The sequence below is a fragment of the Fusarium solani genome, assembly GCF_023522795.1.
Source record: "Fusarium solani strain SB1 chromosome Unknown bctg00000013, whole genome shotgun sequence".
Taxonomy (NCBI): domain Eukaryota; kingdom Fungi; phylum Ascomycota; class Sordariomycetes; order Hypocreales; family Nectriaceae; genus Fusarium; species Fusarium solani.
In genome coordinates this window covers 590,245-611,206 of record NW_027072145.1, presented here as the reverse complement: position 1 = coordinate 611,206, position 20,962 = coordinate 590,245, and the positions used below count along the sequence as shown (strand labels likewise).

The 20,962-nt window shown below is 51.9% G+C and overlaps 3 protein-coding genes across 3 annotated transcripts; 1 reads left to right on the top strand and 2 right to left on the bottom strand.

The window, feature by feature from the left end:
• Window positions 1–2,113: 2,113 nt before the first annotated feature.
• On the bottom strand, window positions 2,114–3,939 carry MRS44_017093 (uncharacterized protein; the record flags this gene model as incomplete). The annotated part of the gene is made up of 5 exons (XM_065617601.1): window positions 2,114–2,918; window positions 2,978–3,061; window positions 3,174–3,236; window positions 3,287–3,411; window positions 3,463–3,939. 5 exons carry the CDS (start codon window positions 3,937–3,939, stop codon window positions 2,114–2,116), a joined length of 1,554 nt encoding a protein of 517 aa, XP_065473673.1.
• A 2,979-nt stretch (window positions 3,940–6,918) lies between these two features.
• Window positions 6,919–8,142, top strand: MRS44_017092 (uncharacterized protein; the record flags this gene model as incomplete). The annotated part of the gene is made up of 4 exons (XM_065617600.1): window positions 6,919–7,123; window positions 7,518–7,543; window positions 7,810–7,882; window positions 7,970–8,142. The coding sequence occupies 4 exons, from the start codon at window positions 6,919–6,921 to the stop codon at window positions 8,140–8,142; spliced, it is 477 nt and encodes a 158-aa protein (XP_065473672.1).
• Window positions 8,143–17,499: 9,357 nt separating this feature from the next.
• On the bottom strand, window positions 17,500–18,849 carry MRS44_017091 (uncharacterized protein; the record flags this gene model as incomplete). The annotated part of the gene is made up of 3 exons (XM_065617599.1): window positions 17,500–18,309; window positions 18,529–18,720; window positions 18,775–18,849. 3 exons carry the CDS (start codon window positions 18,847–18,849, stop codon window positions 17,500–17,502), a joined length of 1,077 nt encoding a protein of 358 aa, XP_065473671.1.
• Between the last annotated feature and the right edge of the window lie 2,113 nt (window positions 18,850–20,962).

Sequence of the window (20,962 nt, the reverse complement as noted above, 5' to 3'; positions counted from 1 at the left end):
AATCTTATTAGTTAGAAAATCCCGAGTCCTAAGGGGATGCGGCTCAAGGCCCCGCCCAAGGCTACATTCCAGAGCTCAAGGCCAGTCGCAAACTTGACGGCTTGGGATTGTGTACATGCAAACTATCCACCCCGCAGGTCCCCCTTGTAGTTTGACAAAACACGCACAAAGGGGCCTGTGCTCATATTCTTGTGCCCATGTACGCATTTCTCATCCGTGCGCGGGCAGCAGCCCTCGTGGCAACGTAACGCAAAACGTAAAAGCATGGTGAGGTACCCTGTAGCTAGACTGGAGTTTGGATTCACAACTTCGTCACCTTCCCTTGTATTCTTACTTTCTTGACACACAAATGTTAAGAAAGTAGTCTAATCTTCACGTTTTTGCTTAACAAGTGCACTATAAATCGTTTAGCTGCGCGCCGGGTAGCCGTCAGCGGCGGCGATGGTATCTGCCACCTCCAGCCCGCCCGCCTTTGGGAGGGCGGTTCAGACCTCTTCGTCGCCGCTCAATGCGGCCTCCTACGCTGCAGCTACCGAAGGAGCGCAACAAGCCGACTTTCCTGACCTGCCGGGCCCCAACTCATGAAGCGCAGCTAGTCCCATCTCTATTCTCGAATCAGCCAACAGACTCGCGCGTGAATAAGTGGAGGCATAAAACGCCAAGCTAACTATTCCAAGCCTTTTGCGTATCATTCACAGACTGCTTGACGATTCACCTCTGGACCGAAGCGGAGCTTTGCCGAACACTTTTCCAAAGGTTTCTTGGAATTCCGGAACTAGGCACTTGCCAACGCCAAATCTGCTCCCGTACTGACCTACAGCAGCATTGCCGCCGCGAACCTCGAGCGCCCTCCCACTCGGCCTACGACCTTAGCCACGAACAATGCTCCCCCATATTAACATCAACAACAACAAGAAAAAGGCCAGCGTCTCCAGGGACAACCGGCTCCTCTTACCTCACCTCCCGACGACCACCGCGTTTTCGTCCGGCTCGAAGCCGAGGCGCCGGCCAGAAACTAGATCGGCTATGCCATCCGGACCCATATTTCCGGCAAACTAGGTGTCAGACAATTGGCTCCAGAGGGATCTTTGATGGCACCAGTCAATTTATGAGAATTATCTGAAGAACAAAGGAAAATTGAACAGCCATGTGTTTAGGCACAGCTATTTAAGCTCATATAGTTAGGATTAGAATCCTTAATGCGATAAGCTGGATGTGAAAACGGATACACGACCCCAAAGTACGGTCCGCGTTTCATATCCGGTCGCACGAACCTAGTGGTAATATGCGACACTGGGCATCGACCTTGGCCGGATCCCGCAGGCGATCCAGGTAAATACTGGATGAGCAATTCGTACGACTGGCTCAACCACCCGTGATCTCCTGATCCAACGACTTAGACGAGCAGATGAACTCCTCACCGCGCGCGTACGACCACTGCTCATCTAACAACGCTTCGACAGCGACCAAGCAACACCGCTACAAACAGCATCGAAAGAGGAATCAGCAACGGCTTCCCATCAATGGCTAAGTACGGTGCCACAACATACCTTGATTGTATACTCAGACGGTTCCCTGTCGAAAGACGGAACCGCCAGCTATGAGTTCACCATCCGGCAGGGCGACCGGTCAGTTCTAGACGGCTCCGGTCGCCTAGGGGTCCGCCGAGGTCTTCGACGCAGAAGCGACAGGGGCTCTCAGAGGCCTGCAAGCCGCGTTGAGCCACCCTGATTCGGCGACACAAGGCATCGTTGTCTGCCTCGACAACCTCGCGGCCGCCACCCGCCGGCGTGCCAAGTTGAACGATGGATTGAAGCCAAGCAGCGGTGGATTTGACAGCCAAAAGTGTAGTACCACGACACGAGTTGAGGCAGTTAACAGAAGAGTAACAGACGAAGACTGATGGTCCAGTCGCGTTTTCATTAATAGAATAGAAGCATTAAAAACCCTCCCAAGTTGTGAAATATCGCCTAGAAAATTCACCGTAAAACACGCGTACTTTGCTTCAATGCCTTCAATCAACGAGCCGCGGGAATACCGTTTCCAGCCTCGAGGGTATCGTTAGAGTTGGTCGAGCATCGCCGGTCCTTAACAAACTTGGGCCACGTGTTGGTCAGGACGAGGTATTTGATGCTTCCTTCAGCATCGTCAAAGATGGTGGCGTTGAAGCCCTCGGGGATATCCCCCAGTAGAGAGCCTTGTCGCTGATGGACCCCGAGCAGTTGTTGATCGACTCAGTCTGCATGATGCCCGTCTCAGAGCCGTGAGCCGACGCCGCAGACGACTTAGTCTTTGTCAAGGTCATCTGGAACGAGTCGAAGGGCGTGGCAGGGTCGATCTGGCGCTCCTCGCCGTAAAGGATACGGGCCGAGCTCTCGAAGACAACTTGCAACTTTCGGAGGTCTTGCGAGGACAGATTGATCTGGAACTCGGCGTCGCGGGAGCTGACGAAGTTGGTGTAGATGCGGAGGGCGCTGTTGAATCGTTCGCGGACGAGCTCTTGGACACAGGCGTCCTTGATCTTCTCGGGGTCGCGGACGCCAGCGGGCAGCGAGGACTTCCACTCGGCGACGGCTCTTAAGAAGGCGATGTTCTCACCAGAGAAATCTCGGAGGGCGGAAAATTGCTGTAGTGTCTCGGGGTCTCGCTTAAGGACGTACTCCAGGGCCTCCATAGTAAGAATACTCTCGCCGGAGCCACTGCTCTTGCTGTCCTTGGACCAGGAAGTCAAGGCGGAGCCAGCAACCGTGGTTGATCCAGTGACCATTGACCTGGCGCCCCTATCGACAACTCTCTTATTGAGCTGCCATTGGGCGATAGAGTCAAGGGTCTCCTGTCGCAGGGTCTGGTGCTGGATAACCTCATAGCAAGGAAAGAAGACGGTAAATATCTCAAGCAATATGATTGAGAGGGCAATCCTTAGCAAACGGTTAGTCAGAGTTCAATGCCTGACGGAAGTATCATAAAATGTGCCTACCATTGGGGAGGAACCCAGACGTGGTTGACGGGAGCCATACCAGGAACATACAAAGCAATCAGCCACATAGGGGTAGCATGAAGACTATGTCTAGGTCAGCTTGGTGTCGAGCATAGCCTCAAGGGAGACTGGCCTGGAAATGCAGCAAGCTACGGTTTGAGTCCTCCATCCCTGGGTATCGTTGATATCACGAGACTTCCACAGAATGTAGGGGGCAATGATCCATGCCCAGAAGAACTGCCAGAAGACGGACGGCCACCTGGGTACGGGTCAGTATTTGGATGGCTCTCGGGGAGATATTAGGCGTACCATTCCCAGCCGCGGCCCATCTGAGACTTTTGGTAGTCCTCAGTGCCGGTGACTTCAGTGCCGGGGATGCCAAAGGAAGGGTGGAACTTTCGCGAGATAAGAAACATAAAGATTGTAAGAAAAAGCTGTGTAAGTTAGCCATGCATCCAGTCCAGTGATGCAGCATGAAGTCGTACCTGGAAGGCCATGCCCAGACCGACAAGGATAAGGATCTTCTTGGTGTAATTGAAGGTTTGGATGCGACCCTTCGGGCCGGACTTGGCTCGGCGGGGCTTCTCGTGTGAGCTTGCGGCGAAGAGCTCTTTCTGGGTCTTGGCTATATGGAGGAATCGGCTGTTAGAAGCGTGAAACAGAGCAATGCCGAAGGGTAGATAGGTGCTCATGACCCAGTATTCGACCTGGGGTGTGACTAGAGGGAACCAGACGTAAGCGGTTTGGACAGCACCCCAGTAGAGGTGGAGGAGGATGATGGCAGTAAAGGACAGCGGCAGGCCTCGAATCCTTAACAAGGGCATATTGCGACGACGCCATAGAAAGTACATCCCGCCAGCGAGCATGAAGGTCCAGGCGAAGGTGAAGACCATCCAGAAGATGCCGAGGGCATCAAGCCGCGGCTCGGCTTTTGCGGTGTCCTTGGAACCCGACTCCGCCATTATTCGATGTTTACTTAGAGAAATGTGGGAATCAGAGCTGTACGGATTGATGGGAGGGCCGGTGGGGATGTAGGGAAGTAACGAATGTGGTTGCAAAGGGATGTATAGCCTCCGCAACCTGTGTAGGGGAGAAGGGGAGGTGACAGCGTATTATGAATTGTTAATTGATGGAATGTAAGCCACCCCCTGGTTCCAGCAGAGAGAGCAAAAAAGCCTAGCACGAGAAGCAAAAGGCACCAAGAGAGAAGATAGAAATGGCGCGGCCTATCTCCTCAGCTGCCTCCGCGGCGGTCACGATAGGGTAGTTGGTCCAATCAGAGCACTTTTTAGTGACGATACCTTGGTTTCCCACTGTCTTCCACCCCAGGAAAGAGTCGACCGGTTACAAAGTAATAACAGCACGCTCCCTGAAGCCTCCTGCGGTAGGCGCTAGCTGTTAGAGGCATAACACTGGGGCGGGATGCGGACTGGATAGCCCCGACCATATTCCGGTACTTGGCAACTGGTCGGGAGTCCGATCACTGGGGCTAGAGCCTTTCCTACAGTGGGACGCAAAGAGTATGAAACTTGTATCTTGTACTGGCTCGCTAATTTAGCGGAATTATCCCCTGCCAATATGGGCCGCTCCAATCAAAAGAGCAGTATAAATAAATTAACTGCCCGGTTAGGCCTAGATAACTTAGGCCGGTACAAGATACAAGTTCCATATTCTTTGCATCCCACTGTACTAGTGGTAAAGGGCGACAACCAATGTGCGCGGTGGCCCTGGGCTTCGGAAGGAGAAAGGTTGTGCCAAGCTCTGAAAAGCCGCGGCGAGTGTTCGGCGCGTCGAGATTTTTTCTTTTTGCAGCCCTCAACTGGCGCTCGGTACATCGCGCCACCAAGTCGACAATGCGCTCAGGGCCAGTATTGGCGCCGCCATGACGAAGCTGTGACCTGATTTTCCTCCCTGGCGCTGCATGATTGCCATCGGCAAGGGCGTCAAGAATCTCGTCGAGGCATAGGAGCCGCCCTTGACACGCGAGAGTAAAAGGTTCCTTTCTCCCTTGTTCTATATGCGGCGTGACCGTTTGATGTCTTGTCTTGAGCTATCACAATCAAGTCCTGTTTCGAATAGGCTAGCGATGTCTACTGTCTATTGGGCGAGACCGGCGTTGGTTCCTGGCTCCTCCGTACAAGGATTAGACGGTCAGGCCCCGGTTCATCTGGGCGGAGAATTTGTTGCTGCTTCTCGCTCCAGACCTGCGGGACGATGCGATGCGACCCATCTCATTTATCCCTTCTGTCGAGGCCTACAGGGAGGAGAGCAGAAAAAAGTGTCGGGATCTCTTTGATCACGTCGGCGTTGTGTTGCATTTCAGCAAACCCCACCCCCTGCTGACAGACGAGATATCGTGAATACTGGACTCTTTCTCTATCAGTACACTTTTGTTGATTGTTTGTCGTGGACCACAACAATCACCCATGCCACTGTTCACCCGAGGGGCCTATCATCACACGACTGCACTGTCGGAGCCACTTCGCTCTGGACCCGTTGGAGCACGGGCTTCTTTTGCGTGTCGTCGATGTCTTTCAAGCAGGCACAGACAATGGCTTCCATGAGGTGTGGCTTGTGAATGTGATTAGCAAACGTCTTCTGATCTGTTGGGAGTCGTGTCGGGGTATCTGAGGCGTGTTTAGCGCTGGTGAGGCATCGTCGGGTATCCGGACCGAAGGCGATAACAACCTTGTCGGGGCGGCTTTAAGTTAGACATTTAGTAGTCAGCAGATCTTGATGTGGCAAATAAGGCCACTACCTTCCCGTCTCATCCTCCCCGCCGGGTATTTTCTCAGCGGAATGTCAACACGCCAAGGCCCAAGACCGGCCGGCGTCTAGACGAGGGCGGGCTAATCGCCCGATACTGTCGTCATTGCCTCGTAGCAAACGCTTCCAGACCGTTCTGCCCGTGTCAAAGCTACCGGCTGGCTTAAATGTAGTGTGAAGCTCTGATGGCTTTGGCGTCTGCATTGGCCTTCTATCAAGGCGTCCATACAACGGTTTCGATTCCAACTCGTGAGAACGGACCGCGACAGGGGGCCGGCGGGGACGCGGAAGCAGGCGGCCCGTGCTTCGCCAGGTCGCATTGGGGCGATCAATAGTACTCCGTACCCGTCCGTCTCGGACTTGGACAGGTCCGTCCAAAACTACATTTGGTATAGCGCCTCCGCTCTCTGTCTTCCCCGAATGGCACTGAGATTAGCTCTGTAGTCCTGATACATCGTCTAGCTATGTTCGTCTACTCAGCCTAGCATCGATCATAAAGTTCCAAAACAGTTAAGCTCCAGCCCAGCTAAGCTGGTGCAAAAGCGAGGACCATAAGTATTGATATGCAAAAATAACGTGCTTTTATTTCCGTGACTGAACGATGTGTCTGGGTGTTTTCGGAGGAGCACCGTTCTCATCCATCCCATTGCCGCCATGTCTGGGCGGTGGCGCTTCGTTTAAGCCGCTTAAACATACCGGAAGGTTGCAGGGTGAAGAGCGCCACAGGCAGGATTCAGGTGAGCGTTACGGAGGACGATTTCAAAAGTCTTGTCCTGGCCGCCAAGCCACATAAATGCATCAGCCAATCAGAGGAGGTTTTCTAAGCCCAGTTACATCGGTACTTATGACCCTCTTTCTTTGCTTTTGAAGCCCCTATCTTCCAAGAATGCGGTCCGCTAGGCTTCACCAGATTTTCCCCTGGGCTTCAACAATCGCCCTATAGCTTCAGGGAGTGAATAACTGAAGAGATTTTATATCAAAGTACCTCAGGTACCGACAGGGATGAGCGGCCTTGGCGCTAATAGCTCCAGGACAAAACTTTTGAAATCGACCTCCGTACCACCGGCCCGTCTGGCAATGCCAAACGAACGCGGTCGATAAATTCGGCAGATAGTTCGAGAACGTACCAAGTTCGAGAAGATTCACTCCAGGCCCGGCCGTCATATGGAGGTATCATGGTGTTTGAAGAAATCACGGTCGACATTGAAGAAGGAAAGCTGAGAAAAGGGCACAACCCAGGATCTGGAGGCCCAGAGCAGTTTGCGATCGGACCGACCAACTCGAAGTCATCATTAGCAGCAGGGATTGAGTTCCGGTCGATGGGCCACTTTGGAACCAACGTTCAGGTGGGCTCACAGATGTTCAGCGACATTGGGACGCGTAAGAGTTCAGCGAATCTTGCCTCTTCGTTTGTGGATATTCTGTTCACCGAGACTGTTGGGCGGCGCTAGAAAAGGACAGCGGGAGAGGCGAGCGGTTGGCGCTGTAGGTGCACGAACATTCTGTATCATCTAGATAGATGGATAAGAGCCATAGCAAATTTCTCGGTTCTTCTAGCTAAATGAGTGACTAAAGCCGGCCTCCGATCTGCTGGTGGCTAGGATGCGGATAATAATCTCTGGACATCTCCCCTCGCGAAACAAGGAGTATATGCTCCTGGAGCTAGATATGATGGTACAGTGAATAGGCCCTTTGAAACCTTAGACATCTTGAAGTCCAGCTGGATAGCTGCCGAGATCCTTTTCGTTGACCTTGACTGCTACACCTGCACAAGCCCTGGCCATGCCGCCGGCCTCTAAGGTTTGTCAACTTCCTCGGCATCACAAGGTGTAAGTTACTAACCTCTATATACTTGGGGCAATATCTTATTCGAATGAAAATATTGGCGTTGCTGTCATCTTTGGGACAAAGATAAGTGTAAGGTGTGCAATAGGATGAATGAGTCGCGTTGGCCACACCTCGGTAAGGACATGAAACGCAATTCCGGAGGCCATGAAGAGAGCAAGAAACACCATAACAACAAGGATTGCCTCACCATACACGTTTGACTCTACTAGTTCATTCAGGACGCGATCGACGCTGCTTCTCGGGGGGGTCAGATCCGGGTTGACGGCGACACCTACGCCAAGCATCTAACATGTGAGAGCAAGACGGGATTGCATTTGTCGAGCTTGACACTATTCTCGTCTTCCTACTCCGCTGTTATAAAGTACTAATTGATCCTAGCTAGCCCTGGTGTCTACATAATAGGGCCTGAATTTCACATGGCGCTGTTTCTGGCCAGCACCGGAAGGCTCTCAGTGGGAAAGCGATTAGAGAGCGTGTCTATCACCGAGTTCCAACTTAGCGACTTCTTGGTACGAACAGAGCCGCAGGCGGTGCTCCGAGCCGTAGGATGATTGGGAACAGGCTCACTGATGGCGGACGGTACGAGGTTTTCATGGCTGGCTCGATCAATTGCCGAGTCCATAATAACATCACGCCGTCGTCGACAAAGCTCAGGTTCATCGGCATTTTTATACACAACATGACCAGTGTCCAGATCTCAGATCAGTACGTTATTATATACGACGCCGCGCTCCATATCCAAACCCCAGGCGCAGACACAACACAATAAGGTCAGCAATAGCTACATTAACGATTTTATCGATTTTGGCATCAACGGCGCTAAGTTCTGTCACAGTCACACTATATCGATAAACCCTGGCTCCCGATAACTGCTAATAGGTATTATGTTGGACACCTACGGAATCATTCTTAGTGGCACTGTCAATACTGCGGTCCGGGACAACTGGATCAAGGGACATACTGATGGCTGCCTCGCTGTAACCACAGTGTCGTGGATGGTCCATATGCTGAGCTGAGTTATCCCTCTTTTGCCCTTTTTTATACCGAAGCCGTGAGCCCAGTCAACATGGTCATCCAAGGTACCCTGCACCACAACGATTCCGATCTACCCACCAACAATGCCGAGCCGACAACCCGGTCATGTGAAATAAAAGCTCAATACAAGAAGAAGTCTGTATCTTATAGGGAGTGCGGGCACTGTGCACGAGGCCCGCAGCCAGCCAATACCATACCATAAGCAGCAAAACGGTTGAGCCAAAAGTATCAACGGGCGGGCGGATTTCAGACACAGTTACCAGGGGTATTCGATATCTAGTTGGTCGCGGTAACGAGAATCTAATGCCTGAGGTAGTAAGCCGCCTAGTGGTGTTTCCCGGGGATTGGCATTGTTCATCGGTAGGCAGAGGACCTTCGCTGGCGACACTCGTGAAGATGCATATTGAAGTCGATGAAACTGATCATGCTAGATGAATGCGACTAGCTCCGTGGAAAACTTATATTTGCTCTCGCCTGGCAGCCTAGGTAAGAAAAACATTAAGAGGCAGGCGTCGATCGCAATCTCAGTCACGATTGTAAGGAGCAGGGCGAGGCAGCATCTACTCTGACGAACCATGGGATTCAGGATCCAATTGTGCCCCCCGGTAAATATTTGTCATGTAAACACCTGGGATTGGTAACCAACTAAAGCACGTATGCTCTGACCATTGCAGTTATTACCTCTTGCCAGATCTCGCCTCTTCAATCCACCATTGTGTTTGCATATTAACCCCCCTTGGACCAGCCCAACCATCTAGAACAACCCTCCATCTATTCTATCTCCACTTCCCAATTGGGGTTTGCATGTATGCTTCGAACTTGGCTAACCAATAGGGCGTTCCCCAAAATTCATAATGTGCTACCCACGCCAGGATCTCCGATCCCCTTGCTAAAGCTATCCCTTCTGTGTTTTAGTGCTCGAACGGCGCGTGCCGTTTCAGCCCGCGCGAGTGAATGCACGGATACCAGGCCTGACCGGTCGATGCCATTCCAGCGCTATTTTTCTGGCACCGCCCCCTCCCGGCAAATTCCATGTGAGTCAGGCTGTGAGGAGTGATGGCCCTTGAACAGGATGCCAGGTCGAGGAATGCGGGTTCAAAGCCAAGCCACCTGTTTTCAAACGTGTGGTGAGTTCTGACCTTTTAAAGGTGCCTGTGAAACCCAACCACGGCCTCTGGTCCACGCACTTTGGTAGCCTTCAAGCTCTGTCTTCCTGCCACCCTCTGAGTTATAATATATGTGAGAGCGGCTAAAAGAGCTCTCTTGCCGGCTCTTCTACGCCTTGCTTGTCAACTATACTATATACCACAAGTCTTTTCGTTTATATCAACTTACGAGAGTCAACATATTTTTTACCACCTCCGATCATCTCGAGCTTCTCATTATAGGGTTTTCTACCAACCCAAAGCCACCATCGCCACCACAGAACTATAGCCAACGACCTATTTTAGGCTCTTAAAATAGGCAAAGCCCCCCCCCCCTTTCTTTTTTTTTTTTTTTTTCGCTATTCTTCTTTCTTCTTCAACCTTGGTTGAATCTCTTGCAAGAGACATAACTCTCGATCCCTCTCCATTTCATGAGCGACAGAGCCCTAGGCGTGCTGAATCCCATGGAAGACGGCTCACCCTTTGGGATAGCATATATTTCTCAGTCTTTCCAATGGGGGCAATGGTGGCCTGTGGATGAGTCAACGCTGCTACATTTGTCAGCAGACACCAGTAGCGCTGCAAACGGCGTCTACACGTGGGCTGGTCCTTCACTCAATGGCTTCGCCTATAACTTCCATGCCGACTCGACTGACCATTGCAATGATATCAACACTGTAACCCACTTTACCAGTTGGTGGAATGGCCCTGATCCTACTACGGAGGACACGACTCTATCTCTAACTTCTAGGCATATCGTTGCCAAGGAATTGCCTCCAGTCCAGGGCTTCGGATACCCGCCATTAACAGCAAAGAATCCGAGTTTGAAGCGGAATGGTGACTCTAACGACCTTCCGACTCGCAAACCCACTGGACAAAACTTAATATGCGACGGAAAACTTAATCCACTGGCAGAGAAGGCGAAATATTCAACTGCTCGGGCCAAAAAGAAATGCTGCCGGCACCGGCAATCCATCAGCCCCACAGCATATCGCCCAAATCAATAGGATTCAAGAACGGAATCGAATTGCATCCACCAAATTCTGTATCAAGAAGAGGGAAGTCATATCGAGCCTCGAGTCTAGCAATCAGGACTTAGAACGCATCCACCGCAATCTGTCCGCCTGCGTGACCGACCTAACATTCGAGGTATATAAACTTAAGATGCAACTTCTACAGCACTCGGGATGCAATTGCACCCTCATTCAGAACTACCTCGCCCATGACTCCCGTCATTATATACAAAGCTAAGAAAAGTGCCAAGGCGCTATCACGGAGATTACTTTGAGGGATGCAGGGAGGAGGGATGTCAAAGCAATGTGAAATAACAGGAGGAGGGTGGCCGGTCTGATGTATCAAAATACGATAAGGGTCGGGCAGGTGAGGGCTCGACGAACAGCGGCATGGGAATATCTCAGAAGGTGGTCTGAGACCACTCCTCCGCAACTCCGCGGCTAGGAGGAGGGCTTTCATAGTACAGGCTAGAGGCAACGGCAGGGAGGTCCTCGACATGTCTGTAAGCTGATCGAGCCGAGTCGACGGACAAAGCAATAAACGCAATGGGATTGGTTCCGCGTTAAAGGCATCTTTTTCTCTTCGCCCATATCTCCCTTACTTTCGAAATCGAAGTCCGGATAAAAACCAAACCATAGTCACGGTGGGGTAGGCAATGCATGTAAGGTTAATTACCACCTTCGCATATGACACATTGCTTCTTGCAGAGGCATAGAGTGAGCTGATGTGGGTTGACCCTTGATGCCGCGAACTGACGTAGGGGAAGGGGAGGGTGCATGTGGCCCTAGCCCCTGCAGCGGCCTCGTTGCTCCCATCGCTTAGCCTCTCACCTCGGAAGACAGGTGACCGTCCAGACGCGAGCCGGCTAGATCTCCCCTCTCGAGGCGTTGGAGGGGAACCCGTGTACGAGAATACATTCCCCGTATGCAAGACGCTATCACCGACAGCTATGCGCCTGTGCGAGTCGGCGTACGGGATATCGCCCGACCCCTAGTGAGTCACCGACATGTACGTCTTGGATTCAGGCGGCCTCCTGAAGTGAAAATTTTCAATATAGGTAGATACCGCCTTGACGAGGCACCGGAATTTGTATCGCACGGGAGTCGGAATTTATCTGGAGTCCAGCCTTGTAGACCAGTGCGACTCGGTCTGCCAACTCCCTAACCGGTAAGGCAAGACAACCGGCCGACTTACGGCAGGAGTACAATCGTAAGGAAGCTAGAGGGAGAGTGGATGTCGAGGTCCGGATGGGTCGTCGTATGTGGGGAGCCGTGTTAGAAGTGCCGCGACCCGTGAAGACTGACTAGGGGACGAACTTGGGCAGACGGCTTGATTAGCGGCCGAGCTAACGTACTCTCTGGAATCTTGGATGATGCAATGAAACGCTAATGCTTGGACTGTTGCGCCAGCGGGCCGGTCCGCAGACCGATCGCCGCAGGTTCGAAAATCACGCAGCAGTCGCCCAAGGCGTTTAGTGATTTTGGATGAGAAATGCTGCAAATTCTTCATTTCACCCGTCTTGGCTGCAGTACAAGCGTGTTGGCGCTGGAGCTGTCGATTCCAAGTCCGGAGGGGAGACACACTTGGTCTGATGATCGCCTAGAGCTTCAAGTTTCCGTCCTCTGTTGTCAAGCTCGAGATAGCAATGATTGCGATGCTGTGTAAGTAAGAATCCACTTTGTGGATGGACTACAGTTTCAGCCTCTCACGGAATTCGCATCAAGGCAGTTAATGGCAGCTTAAGCAGTTATTCATCACATTCCTTTGATTGCTATGGCCTTCACAGTTTAAAGTCACTGTCCAGCTTCTCTTCCAAGTCGTAGTACGCCCGAAACTCGGCACAGCACGAATCCGAATCACTTTAGGCATCAAAGTGCTTACTTGTCGCTAATGTGTTTCTTCACAACTCAGTTGGCCGCCGCCGCTCGTTCATCATCCATCTTTGCACGACACCAGTGCCTCGCCCATTGCAGTAAGCCCACCAACTCCGACTGCTTGATCCTCTTATTTCTCGTCCAAGCTTCGAACGTTGGGGTTCCTGCACCTTCCCCCCTGCGCCCGCCCACCCAATGGGTCATTTGGACCCGATTGCACCAATCTTGCAGAGGTGGACTCCGCGGTGCGTAAATAAAGAAGGGATAACTGTTGCTATTATTATGGAAAGACTTGCTAAGTGAGTAAAAAGTAAGAGAGTAGTTTAGTACTGTAGAGGCCGAAACCACTGCTACCTTAGGGTAAAAAAATCAGGCATGAACCATTTTCTGTAATGCATATGGCTTAGTATAATGTCTTTGCTCGGCGGTACGTTGAGGCTCATAACCTTGCGTGCTCTAAGAGGCCTTTGGGTTGACGGCGTACACCATGAGGCGCAGCAAGCCACAGCTGAGCTGCATACCCTCTGTCTCCGCGTTCTTGCAACTGCATCTTAGCGTCGTTGTCTCTGCGTTGCCTCCTGCAGCCAAATGCTGTAGATCGGTGCCAGTGGCGCTGACGCTATCGATCGCCACAGTCTGGTCGGGCCCAGTGTGACCCCTCCTGTAGGTGTATTGTACATATTAAGCCAGCCACTGTGATTTCCTGACGAATTCGGGGTCCGGCCACTGGTCGGGATCTTGATCACAGCATCCCGGCTCGAAAGCGCTGGTGGTTGGCAGACGGGTGAAGAGCTAGGCATCGCGGTTGACAGAGGATTTGCAGACGAGAGCTTGCCACTTGTGCAATGAGGGCCTCTGGTATATTGACACGATGAATCCGTTAATACCTGGATACTGCGTATCATGGTACATTGGTGTCATTAGATGTTATTTATTGATCAGCAAACTCAGCACTGCGGCAGGTTCCAGAGCTCTCTGTGCTAGGATCCAGGCTCGGCCTTCTCCTCTCGTTGCATTCTATTTCTTCAGGTCACTGCTCCCTCCAATCTGCCGTCCTTGCCTATGTTCGCGGTGGGCGGCGGCGCTTTTACTGGGTTGCTCCCGTTCGAGGCAGGCAGCTGGCCAGGGATGCTTATCAGTACCTGACTTCGTGATACTGTTGCCTGAGAACTCACCACAGATGTCGTTACCCCTGGAGGGCAGTCAGTTAACTGAAATGGCCAGGATGCCAAGTACGCTTACCAATATTGCCTGCTAACAATCGTCGGTAGGCACCTTCGCTCCGTCTCAATATATTTGGGGCACCACGATTCCACTAGGTAATAGTGGTGCTGACAGCTCAGCTCTTTCTGCGCGAGGCAGGTGTCAGCATGGAACGTGACAGCCGGAGCAGTGCTCACATAGATGTAATTGCACATCCCGCTATGGGTCCGACGTCGTGAAGACAAGCGTCAAATCAGCGTCCCCAAGAAAGAAGTCGTACTATCGCGTTGCATAACTACAGATACAGAGAACTCAGTCAGAGCAGATGGGGGATTCCTTTATATGTAGCGTCCCCACTGATTGAGACTGGAGGACATTCTTTGGGAGAGAATTGAGATCGTGGCAGCCGCGTCGTAGGGCGCGGGAGGTACTGATTCGTGGTGCAATCACAGAGAAAGAGCATCCGGGGCTCCTTGAGTCAAAGTCAATGAGGCGAGGGGCGCCAGGTGGGCTGGTCAAGGCCGATGCTATATCTCCCTCGCGCCTGTGCAGGGCGAGGATACAGATTCGGCAATGCAATGGTGAGGAATTCATGATATCGGAGGCGGCTTTCTTTAGAATACGATGCCAAGAAACTTTGAAAGGGTGGAACCTTTAGGTGGCTGCTGCCACGGATCATACCGGGTGTGTTTCTTAATTGATTGATCTGAGTGAAGAAAGAGGGTTACCAGTCAATGCGCAGCTTTGTCACAATTCTTGTCGCAGCTGCCGTCCTATTGGAAAATTCGCAGTACGGCTTGAAGGGCTATTTTCTCAATTCGTGTCGCTGTCAACTAAACGCTTTCTTTGCTTTGTGCAGGACCCAGCGTGTCGAGTACGGGCCAATCACGCGTACGTGAGTCTGGTCAGCAATGGTTGGCTTGAGGGAACTTGTGTTGCATGCACAACTCTGGGGTGGCTGGGTGCGCCTGACGAGAACTCGACGTTGCAAACGCCACATTGCCCAACCCGCACCCAAAGAGGCAAACCGCGCAGAATTGTTGGCTGGAGAGAACCTTGTGCATGGACGAAATCATCGCGCGGGGCCAGGGAACGGGAACAGGGACGTCGAATTCTGGGGTTTGTTGCTAGCCGGGATGTGGATGCATTCAGGTCTCCCAACGCTTGGCGTCATGTTTAGTGGTTGGCTGTGTCGAGTTCGGGCCCATTTTGTGATTCACCAGAGGGCCGCGGGTGATTATGCTGCTTTGTTCTACCCTCTCTCGATGAATCTTGCTGACCGCTTTCTTGATCTCTCGTCGAGGAGAAATCGGGTGGGGGCGCATATTGCAGCACAGCCGCTGCCAGTGCCACATCTGCCACATCAACCTCCATGTCTGCACGTATTGTGCCAGGGCTCCGCGAATCGAGTCCTGGGTTTGAGATTCACTCCATCGCTATACCTTAGCATCTGAGACATCCATCCTGCCCGTCTGGAAGGCATCCATGAGCTGCTTTGCTGTGGTGGGCCTTTGGTTTGGGTATCTTGGAAGTGCCCCTGTCGTTTCATATGTCTCCGCAGAAGGTAGAAGGAGTAAAGATCGCCGAGAACACGGCTCGGCGCGTGCCGCCCTTCGTGATATGAGCGAGGTCGCTCCATGACTTGAACAACTTCAAGGTCGCGGCGCCCCGCGTACCACATTCCCTAGACGCAATCCCATGAACTGTTCCCATTGTCGCATCTACCCTCCACTGCCCCGGATAGGGCCCTGTGCATTCTAGACCGTCGCGCTCAGACGACGCACTTAGGGTTGTCCATATTAGGGTGGGTTGCAAACCGCTGGATCGCCAAGTCATAAATCCCCTGCAGGCTTAGTCCCAAAGCGCTAGCAATCAATAGCTCCCAGCCTCACCACTGCCGATCCCTAAATGTCGGGAAATGATCGGCTCAGCCCTCCTGAACTGGACATCGACGTCCATGACTTGCTTCTTCCTTTAAGCCACTGCTGTCCGAGCCGTGCCATGAGTTCAACTTCAGCCAATTAAATCCTGGGCTTGCAGCGCCCGTCTCCCACTAGCAGCCAACGCGACGAATAACACCTCCAGTACAAGCAATCACTCCACCAGGCCGTCAGCCCAAGTAATTCCACGCTTATCGGGTGTGTGGCGGGGGCGTGTGAAGTAGTCGACTGGTAATCAAATACCCTCCATATCTCGTGACGGGGCTGAGGCTATGATATGGTTCCCCATCTAAAGGAAGTCGTCAAGATGGGTGGTGAGCTCAATACCCATAAGCGGAAACTTCTCATAACTGCTTTTAAGCACATGGTCGGCACCGCCGTGTCAGGTGGCTCATTATCTCCCCGATCGAGCGAAAAAAGCTAAGGGGTAATGAAAAGCATATTGCTACTCTCCATGGAGACCGGAGAATGAGCTTGAGCAGGTCTGCCGGGACGTCTTTGGATCTGCTAGACGGAAATTTGATTCCCAATGGCAGGAATGCCGCACCAAGCCAGCGGGGTGGTCCGGCGCAGATGGTCATGACTGAGGCCCATCTTATCCACCACACTTAATGATTAGATTGCATACCACATCGCATTCATTAACGTCGTCCAGATACATTTGCCCCATTGCCCAGTCCTGCTGGCCATGCATTCATCTCTCGTGCTTTCTCTATCAGCACCATCTACAGCGTATTTCCAATCCTTGATGATTCATCGCCTCCCTTGCCATTCGTGATTGGCACGGCTAGAAGGGTTTCAACCCGTACCCCACGCCCCTTATTCATGAATCCTCGCTCCTCTAAACTCTGTCAAACGGTCATTGCAGCATCGCGTCTAACTAGGCACCCTTTTCTATCAACCAAATCCCCTCAGCCCCTACACTCACCCGTTCTCACCTGCCAAAAACAAAATAAATAAACCTCCCAAATCGCCTTCAATGAGGTTATTGTCCGCCTTTCGTGAGATTTTACCCTGATCGCTACTAGAAAGACCGACAATACAAAATAAAATGCGAAATAATATCAAGCGACCAAACAATGCGTATTATTATCAATGCCATGCGCTTGCACAGGTAGGGCCTCGAACAAACTGGAATCGTAATGCGTGAAATTAAAAAATAAAATAAAAATAAAAAAATAAAAAAAAATTAAGAGAAAAAGAAAAAAGAAAAAAAGGGGGGGTCGTCAGAACACCGACAACTGCCCAAGGAGAGTTTGCTTAGCCCAGGCATAGTCATAGAAGAAACAGGAAAGCCGGCCCGTTCTCAAACGCTCTAGACCTGGGTAACAGCGCAAGAACGCCGAGAAATGTTTCCAAGTCGGGATTGTTATAAGTCCCATCCAATCCGCAATGATTTCGGCGCCCCCTAGCAGCGTCTGGGTTATCTGCTCGCATTAATTCCCGTATAGCTATCCCAAGTGATATATCCAATAAAATTAAAAACCGGGATAATATTTGCCTGGTCCATCCTGGGTACAATACAGATATAGAGATAGGCTCAATTAGGAACCAAGTCATGCAATTATGCCTATGTAGCACGCTATCGAGGGGTTTTAAATGGTCTCGAGTCTACTGCTAGGCAATTGCATGGTGGGATCGTCAAACTCGATCTTTAGACCACAAAAGTCATAGACAGCAGCGCCATAGGCGGGCAACTAGCCAATAGTGGTCACTTTAGTCGGGGAGTGGTATAGAGGCCAATATTCCTCCTGAGGCTGACAAGTCGGCTGAGGGTAGTTATTGGTCGCGGAAACTGGGCTTTGCTGCCGTGCCTGGGCAGTGACGGTCCGCTGAGCCTGAGACATGGCCTGGTGCATCGGTTGAGGGTAGGTGGGCAATCTCTGACGAGAGTCGACGTGGGAAGCAGCCTGAATGGTGTACGAAGGTGGGTGTTGCTTTTGGGGCGGATAGAAGCCGCTATCCTGCATCAGGGTGCTCTGCACAGAGGCAGCCGAAAAAGCACAAGGACTGCTTTGGATAAACGGCTTCGCCGCCATGCCTGGGGTCGAGTAAGGCATCTCGATGGGAGGTCGCTCAACCTGCTGCTGAGCAAGCTGGTACTGGGACGAGACAGGGTTGGTCGTCATGGTCGTGAATCCAGGGTTGCTCTGGTCAGTAACATAACGGGCTTGTCGAGGAATGCTCGCTGTTCGAGGGATCATATGCATGTCGACTTGCTGTTCACCAACCGTGTGCGACTGGAATTTGGGAGGAATATTGGAGCGGATTGTTTGGCGGCCAACGTATTGCTGGTGGTGCTGGAGAGGGTAATCATGCATTTGCTGTCCGAAGTCAGGGTAGGAACTGGCACGATGCAACGCGCCCTGGGGCATTGACGAGTTGGCGGCCATCAGAGGAGACCAAGTCATCGAGAGGGTCTGAGGAGTCAACGGGAATTCATTAGAGTCAGAGTCCGACGAGCAGTCGTCCAAAGGATTGTGGGGGTCCATTCCTTCTGGGGCGATCTACGCTGATGCTTGGTCATTGTGGTCTTCCTGCAGAAACTGCCCCTTCGTTAGCTGGAGGGCTTTAGCAAGGGCTAAATTGCTGACCTCTTCAAGCAGCCATTGTGGCCACACTTGTAAGGGCGCTCTCTAGTGTGGATTCGACGGTGTCGGGTGAGACTGGAAGACTGTTGAACTGGTTAATTGCGGCAGGGATTTCTAGCTCTACGAACTACTCACGTCGGAGAAGCGCTTTCCACAGCCAATATATTGACACTGGTGGGGCTTTTCACCAGTATGCGTTCGGACATGGACAGTCAGGGCACTTCGTTGAATGAAGCTCTTGCCACAACCAGGGATTGTGCAAGCGTAAGGACGCTCATTCGTGTGAATTCGGTAATGCCTCTGCAGGTCAGACTTGCGGTTGAAGCTCTGTATCCGAAGTGTCAGCTTCCAAAAGGCTCAAAGAGGAAGAAGTACACGAACCTTGATGCATTCTTCCCAGTTGCACCGGAATGGGTGGGCCGTAGGCTCGTCCTCAACAAGTTCTAGAAGTTCCATTATAAATTCATAGATACCGCTCTAAGAGCCGTGGTTGCAAGCGATTAAATGCGTTGAAGCTCTTAAATAGGTCGGTGAAGCGTCAAGTCTTCCAATAGGGGCATGCTTAGGTTCAGGAGGCGTGATGCAGGTCTCAAGGGTCAGATAATAAGCCTGGCCCGTACCGGTGACAAAGAGACCAGGTCGAATTATACAGGGAGTAGTCCAGGGGGAGAGCCGCGGCCTTAGGACGGGGGAGTCGGAAATGATGTTTTGCTTCCGGACGATGGTGCTCTTAGCCGCTCTCGTTTCCAGACGAAGGATTTGAATGATCCCAGGCTACAGCAAATTAGAGCACAGGAACGTCGAGGCCGAGATCCGGCTGGCCAGAGTGCGATTGAATTAAGAGCTCGAATGTAAGGGAGATCTTGTAACTGGGACAGCCCTTGGCAGAGCGATGATTTGCAGAGCCGTTGATTCGCGACTTCGGTGGTGGTAGGATCTGTTGCAGAAGAATATCGAACCGACTCTGAGTGCGAGGACTTGTGGTGAGGAGTGACTCCACTAGGGTTTTTTTTATATCAACCAAGTCGGCAACTAGGTGGCTTGTGGTGGAGAGGGAAGTGAAGAATTAGAGAAACTAGAGAAGAGATGAAGGTGTATTAACTAGTTAAACAGGGCGATTATTGTGAAGTAGAAGTTGTTGAAGAAATATGGGGAGGATCAAGTCGAACTTGAAGAGGCGACCTAAGAGCCTGCAGAGGAGAAGTGGATGAAGTCGAGAGTTGAGGGCATGTGGTGCTTTAATACTGTATTAGAAGCCGCAGAGAAAGAGGTACAATAGAGTTGACCTGTGCTTAGGATGCGGTGGAGGGCCGATTTAGTCTATTGGAGACAATCCAGGATGAGTGTCGTGAACTGAGCTGGGGAAATCAGCGGAGATATCGATGAGCTGAGTGGGTGATGCGTCTTGATCAAGCTCGACAGGGATCGGGAGGGTAAGGGCTGGGAAACGTTGTGATGTCGGCCCAAGACCATGGCTGGGCGATGTAAAATACTAAAACTGAAGGGGGACGGGGAAGGAGGCGCAAGCGTGAATCTCTACCTTCCAAACCGGAGATTCAGCGACCTTTACGAGGTAAGCTGAGTACTTTACCATTGCGACCATCATTGGCCAGTCCAACTGCTGTTTCAGAATCCAAGCCACTTACGCTCTAAGCTTGGGGGTTTCTGATGAATCTTGCGTAACTGAGGATCATGAACACCAGTAACTGGGGAAAGGGGCGGCTTGCCTTCTCCGTAAAGTGCCTTGAGTTCTGAGTTGCATCCTACCTTCGTCTGAGCACAACAAATTGCCTCACTTCATTGGTCCAAGGAGTTGGGATCAGCACAGAAACCGAGCATGTGTTAGCGCTCCGACCGCCATGTTGCCCATGATGCCCATGGCCTTACACTCACGTCCTTGAGCCTGGCCTGGCCGAGATCGTGACGTTGGGTTGGGAGCTTAGGTACACCACTAGCAGGCTGTCTGCAGTGACCCATTTTACGTCATCACATCATCGACCGCGACAGTTTTCAGGGAATCGGGCTTGTGAGGCATCAGCCAGCGAACCGCGGCAAACGACAATCTGTGGTCGATCTTACTACCCCGGCAACTTTTCGGTAGCGCCACTACTGGTGGCTTTTGCGTCTGTCGAGGCTCTGGGGGGATGTGCCCTTGAGGTGACGCGCACCTTGTTAAAGCTCCCCTCCCCGCTAGAGCACTCGAACAGTGCCCGAGACTCGAGTTCCACAGAGCTTTACTTGGTGCTTGGATTGGCTGGCGCCGGTAGTTGACGCTTCACTCGGGACGTTGATGTTGAAGATGTCTGGGATACGGCCGTCAGAGTGGACATCCTTTGGGCAAGGCCCGTTCGCGAGAAGCAGATGGAGCTTTGATGCCGATGGATGAACACCAACCTAAATAGTGCTTTCTTTCGAATGCAACCCACATCCACTGGGGACAGCAACCGCATGAGTCAACGATGAAAGGGGCCCACTATTCATCAATTCAGGGTGGAGCTAGTGCTGGCAAGCTGGAAGGAGGAGGTGATGGTTAAGGGACCAGGGATGGGAGCTCATGCCCAACTTCGAT